The following is a 6,123-nucleotide window of genomic DNA, read 5'->3' as shown; positions in this document are numbered from 1 at the left end:
AAACAAAAATTTAACTTTGAAAATGGACTTTTGATCAGTACCAGATCTGGCATAGATCTAGCAGACTGCCTGCTCTTGTGCTATGCCAAACTTGGAGAACTTCGGGCATAGGGTTTTGGAGTTATGATCTTTTAAAACAGTTCCCCCATGCAGAAACAAGTGACCCTGAATGTCCCAAGATTTAAAACAGCTCATATAAATTGAAAAGATCAATCCACCCTCTTATTTTTATTTGGAAGGAATCTTGGCTACAAGGGCTGAAATAATGATCCTCATAAAGATCCTTTGTTGTAAGAGTGAGCATGTGTGGAAAAGGCTTACAGTACCAGCAAAAGTGCTGAAAAGTAGATACACTTTTGCAGCATCATTGACAGAGAGATGTTTGGAGAGCAATGAAAGGACACAGAAACAGTCAAAAGACAGGTTTTCTTTGAAAAGTAAAGAAAAAGAGGCTGTTTTTTAAGAAAGAAATGGAATGACAGTCCTCAATAAAGGGAGAGGTTTTGCCATGTATCTCCAGGGAATTAGCATACAATTTTATAACGCATATTCAAAGTATTTCTGCATTACAAAAGCACAGAGCATTTGTTACTATTTTTTGCTTTGTTTGGGTTTGGTCTTACTTGATGATATGTGAGCTTTGATGTCTATATCCTGTCATAGTTTCAACCACTCCACTTGTTTTGTCAGTGTACAGTTGTCTGGTAATTAAGGGAAAAAAACTCCGAAGATGTTATATGCAATCAAGCTACTTTCAATTTATAGTGATTATATGAGTTAATGACCTCCACAATATCATATCACAAACAACTCTGCTCAGATCTTGCAAACCAACTGCATCTCATGTTTTAGATTGTTCTTACTATTGCTCCCTTCCTAGCGATACTGTCTTTTCTAGTAAGTTCTGTTCAAGTCATGTAAACTAACAGCTATGGCTTCCTTTATTGGGCCTATTTGTGTCATGTTGAGTCTTCCTACTTCCTCCTACTTTTCCCAGCAATATTCTCTTTTCTGGTCAGTTCTTTATTTTCACTATATGCTCACAGTAGGATATGCTCAATAAGGGTTGTTATAAGTCAGTTTTGACTTGACAGCAAAGAGCATACACACATATGGTCATGTTTGCACTGAGAGTTCAGACTTGACTCGATTGAGGACTTGCCATTCTGCCTGTTTGTGGTATTGGTAAAGCTCTCCTCCAATACAATTCAGATGAGTTAATTTTTGTCCCTGTCTTGTTTCCGTTTTCCTTTCACACAATATGGATGATTTTTGACCTTAGTTTCCAGTGACAGTCTTTGATAACTCCAATCTATCCCCTTCCCCACTTTTTTTTCATAAGGCAACAGGACAACTTTTGGAAAGCATACTAATGTGTTCATAGAGCTTTTGGTCCTCTATAGCTTTTCTTTCTCAGCTTGCCCCCCTCAAGGAAAGGGTTTGAAAACTGGAACAGTTTCTAGTCTGCATTATGAGGTTACGTTTCCACTGGAGTATGTGTGTAGTGTATATACATACTTAAACTTCTGTTTTTTTAAAAAAACAGGAAATTCAATTCTTCCAGAAAGAAACCCACCTCCCAGTTTATTAATGTGACCACAATTCAAATGCCAGGAAATGGCCCAATATTGTTACACAATATTGTGTCCACATTGCCAGCATAAAAAAAGGATGTTAAGCTATATATAGCAAAGGGCAGCCTGACTACCGACAATACCAAAGGCAGCAGTCAAGATGGTCTACAGGATTTCCTTTTATGATCACTCCTATTCACAAAGTGACATCATGCAAGGGGAAGTCCCAAAAGTTTATTCCTATATTCATATGTTAACCTCACCCAAACCCAAAGCAAATTTCAGGGCTGTTTTTTGACAAGCATGAATGGGAGTGGACACAAGTGTCAACGCTATGAAACATGGTTAGGACATATCACATGCTTATTTGTGGTTTAGAGTACATCACTTGATTCAGAGTTAGTCTGTTGTTTGGGATACATTCACGGGGGGGGGGGGAACTCGGTTGATAAGTGACTTACTTAGAGTATATAAGCTTATCAAGGGCAGAAGGGATAAGTATGGAGTACTGAACATTGGTGAGAATGCTTTGGATTGGCAGAGGAAGGAAAGGAGGAGAAGAAAGGAGAGAGAAGGTCTGAGAGAGTTAAACTGAAAAGAGTGAGGTTTAGGAATAAAACCATGTTGTACTGAAATTATTCCTGCAATAAAAAGTGACTTGATTTAGTTCAAGCCAAGTGGTACTGCATGTGGATTATCTATGCACTGCCTTTATGGTGGGAATGAGAAATGCTAGAGCAAGAGCAGTAAAAGCCAAAACATTCATGGCAGTGATCAATGGAGTTTGTGGAAGACTGTAGAAGAAAAGAATATTAAAATACATTTATAAACTTGTAAATTGTGGCCAAACTCAGGTTTAGTACTGGAAGTGGCAACTTAAAAAGAGAGGTGGGAAATACAGTGAGTGACATCTTGTAGTGTGACATCTGTATTTTCAAATAATAAACCACAAACTCATACGCAATGAACAAATAAGCTTAGGAGACTTTGATGAGTGTCACCAAGCCCCTCCAGCTATTGTTTTGAAGTCAAAGGACTTTGTCTAGTACCAGGAGAATAAGACATTGTTAAATTTTGTACATAAGTATTAGCACCAACACTAAACACACAAGGATTTATGTGGCCATTTTTATTTTTAAAAAGACCGTTCGGATTGAAACAATATATTTATAATATTACTTTTATAATATGAAAATTATTTAGGACTTCCTGACACATTACATTATGGGGCTCAGTGCATCAATTAAGATGATGCCCCACTATATTATACCCCAACAAATTATATCACTTTGTATAGTCCAATACATGAACATGGAGGAGTGAGGTACACATAGTAAGCTGTCACACCATTGGACTTACTTGCTACTTGACAATTACAACTGCCAAAGGATTAGTTTCAAGTATGTGAGCATTCAAAGAAGGAAATGCTTTTAAAGTCTGGAAACTGCTCACTCCTGAATATTCATACATTAAGTGACCAAGTGATATAGTATTGCAATATATACTTCTTTGTAACATGTAAACAAGTCCTTCAGCATGAATGCTTGCTGAGTCCATGCATTTTATTTACAATAAACTCTGCTCAGATAATTTCCTATACTGTAATATACAGCATTTCTTTCATCCTGTTGGTTTTATTTGCTTTTCAGTAGAAAAGTCATCCATGATTTTCCAACAGGACAACTTCTCCATCTCCCTTGTATGGCTCAGATGAAAGTTCATTTTCTAAACAGTCACCATAAATATTACCCTAGTACCTTAACACCACTAAGATCAGCCAATCAATGACTGAATACACAGTGTATTCAGAGCAGCATGGAGCACATAAAAACAAAGGTACTTGGACATATTTCAAAGTAGCCCACCAACAATCTGGTAATTACCTATAATTTAAGGTATCAAAGTTATAAACTTTCTTGTGATTTCCAACATAAACCAGCAACATTGCTCGAAAACACAGAATAACATTTGAGGAAAAACTGATACATTTTCCTCTTTGTCGTGCTATTTCTTCCCATCTTTTTTCCTGCTGTCTTGGGGCATAGGGTCTTCCTAGTGCTGAATGTCTGTCTTGTTAGATCATGCGACGGTCAAGTACTGATGATAGAAGAGCCCAAAAAGGCTTGTGGAAAAAAGACAAGCAGCAATCCACCATGTCAGAAAAGACAGGAGTCCTCTGAATAAGAGTGGAGTGAAAATGTTCTTCAAGCTAGCCAGTGCCATTGTTAGCTGTATTACAGTTACCTTCATCTTTCCATCATCAGATGAAGGTTCAGAGTTTAGTGAACTGCTCTGTGGACTGTTTTCCATTGGTAAATCTGAAGATGATTCTGGATAAATGCCCCAGGAGTAGTTACCTATAAAAAGAAAACAAATGGGACCTTAAAACCTATACAGTGGTGCCTCGCATTGTGATGTTAACTCGTTCTGCAAAAATCGCTGCAGAACGAAAATGTTGCTATGTGATATTAAAAAGCCATAGAAACGCATTGCAACCCCTTCAATGCATTCCTATGGGCTTAAAACTCACAGTTCAGCGAAGATCCTCCATAGCGCAGCCATTTTTGCTGCCTCTTAAGCGAGGAATCCGTCCCTAAACACAGCGGGCGGCCATTTTGTTTACCTGGTGGCCATTTTGAAACCGCCGATCAGCTCTTTTAAAATCATCGCTTTGCGATGCTCGGTTCCTGAAGCAGGGAACTGAGCATCACAAAGGGAAATTCCCCCATAGGGAACATTGAAAAGCGATCGCTTTTGCGATCACAAAAAAATGTGTCACAAAGCGATTTCATCACTAAACGGAGCGATCACTATGCGAGGCAGCACTTTATACAACTTTTTTTGAATCATTTTATTACCAGCTTATGAGTAGGGGTATGTTTGGTTTTCTGTAAAAACTAGAATCTATTTTTCATAACTAGAGAAAATGGAAGCCATCTAAATCTTAAGATTTAAGGTACAACATTTATTTATAATTGTTTTTAGAGTGCTTTTAAAAGAAATCAAGCCCATCCCCCACAGTATGTGAACCCTTCAAAAGCTGCTCTCTATTCTATAGTTTTACTCAAAAATCATTAACACATTAAATGCTTCCACTGTTTTTGAGCAAGAACTGGCCTAATAACTATCTCTGTATAATATGTTCCAACTAGACAGATAGAGGTACACAGGAATGCTCATTTTGCCATCTCTTTCAAGAAACCTGAACAAACAACTAATAACATTTTAACAAGCAGAGTATTAATGAGCAGGGTGGGAGGTTTGCATTTATTTGGCAGTTCTCACCTAAAGTTTTCAACAGTAGAGTCATGTGAAGCAGCATAACCAGAGGTGCCACATACTGAAGTGCAATTATACAGAGATAATAAAACACTCTGGCCACCTGAAGTCACAAAAAACAAACAAACAAACAAAGATTAGTCATGGTGTAAAGATAATATAATGATAATATATAATAAAGATATATATATATATATATATATATATATATATATATATATATATATATATATATATATATATATATATATATATATATATATATATATATATATATATAAAGCTAATATAATGATAATATATAATAAAGATATATAATATATAGTAAAGATAATATACTTCAGCAATTATACCTAGCAACACAGCAATCCACAAAGTTCTAACTATCACCACTACAGTTTCAGGAATGGTACAGGAAGAAGCTGATTTTTTAATGTGAAATGCTTTTATTCATTCACCGTGGGAAATACATAGCATAAACATCTGTATGTAAGGCAGCCTATAGAATTACAGAACAATTCTGCAATGCAATTTCATACCTAGTGGATGCTACCACCTTCATAAGAGGATGGAGGGGCATTTTTGCTTGTGGACTGGTACTTCCCATATTCTGGTGACCTTTTTCCTTAGCTGGTGAAGGCAGTCACAGAAAAAGTAAGCCTGTTTCTGCCCAAAAATAGACTTTGTTTTATTACAAAATATGTGGTTTTGATTATCATCCATTCCCTATGTCTCAGATGGAAAAAAGTAACACACACATTTAGTTAGTATGTGGGCAGCTATTTGTAGGGTATAGTCACAGGTTTGCTTGAGCACAACTAAAGCTTTTACATTTTTAAAATGTCATAAATGTGAAATAGTACTCTTTTATATGCAAAGCTTTCAACAAATTTTATATAGCTAGAACAGTAAAATAATTGTAGGTTTCATATGAAAATAGATATTGCATTTATTTCTATTCCCACCTACCCACCCATTTATTTTTCTGACCCAAGAAAAAACATGTTTTTTCCTCATAGCTTTAAAAAATCCAGAATGTTTATATCTTTCAGGGATAGAGCATAGAAATTATATAAAAGCACGTTTTGTGAGTGCCACCAGATCTTCTGCCACCTCCCCTTCCTACCAGCCCTTTACACCATAGCCCACATCACTCAACATGCTTCTCTACGTCTTCACACATTTTTAGGTAGCTTAAAAGCAAAAGATGAGAAAGGCTGCTTGTGCCTGTCACCATGCACGTGCAGATATCTAAGTCTAATCCCATGTA

At 36.5% G+C, this 6,123-nt stretch overlaps 1 protein-coding gene across 6 annotated transcripts in view; it reads right to left on the bottom strand.

The window, feature by feature from the left end:
- Window positions 1–2,688: 2,688 nt before the first annotated feature.
- TMEM161B (transmembrane protein 161B) overlaps window positions 2,689–6,123 on the bottom strand; it is a 37,805-nt gene continuing 34,370 nt past the window's right edge. For 4 of the 6 annotated variants that reach the window (XR_013542209.1, XM_020783758.3, XM_020783753.3 and 1 more), the window contains 2 exons: window positions 4,860–4,956; window positions 2,689–3,931 (listed from right to left, as the gene is read on the bottom strand). Coding sequence is in view for 4 of the 6 variants with exons in the window: in XM_020783758.3 (XP_020639417.1) it covers window positions 3,654–3,931; window positions 4,860–4,956 (375 nt within the window). In the remaining 2 variants the exon portion in view is untranslated. Of the gene's footprint in view, window positions 3,932–4,859; window positions 4,957–5,276; window positions 5,520–6,123 lie in introns of those variants that run through there. The other 2 variants (XR_012084484.2, XM_072992573.2) reach the window with 2 other exon arrangements.

This window comes from Pogona vitticeps, chromosome 2 (genome assembly GCF_051106095.1).
Source record: "Pogona vitticeps strain Pit_001003342236 chromosome 2, PviZW2.1, whole genome shotgun sequence".
Lineage (NCBI taxonomy): Eukaryota > Metazoa > Chordata > Lepidosauria > Squamata > Agamidae > Pogona > Pogona vitticeps.
Note: the sequence above shows the minus strand (reverse complement) of the source record. Positions and strands in the feature narration are given on the sequence as shown.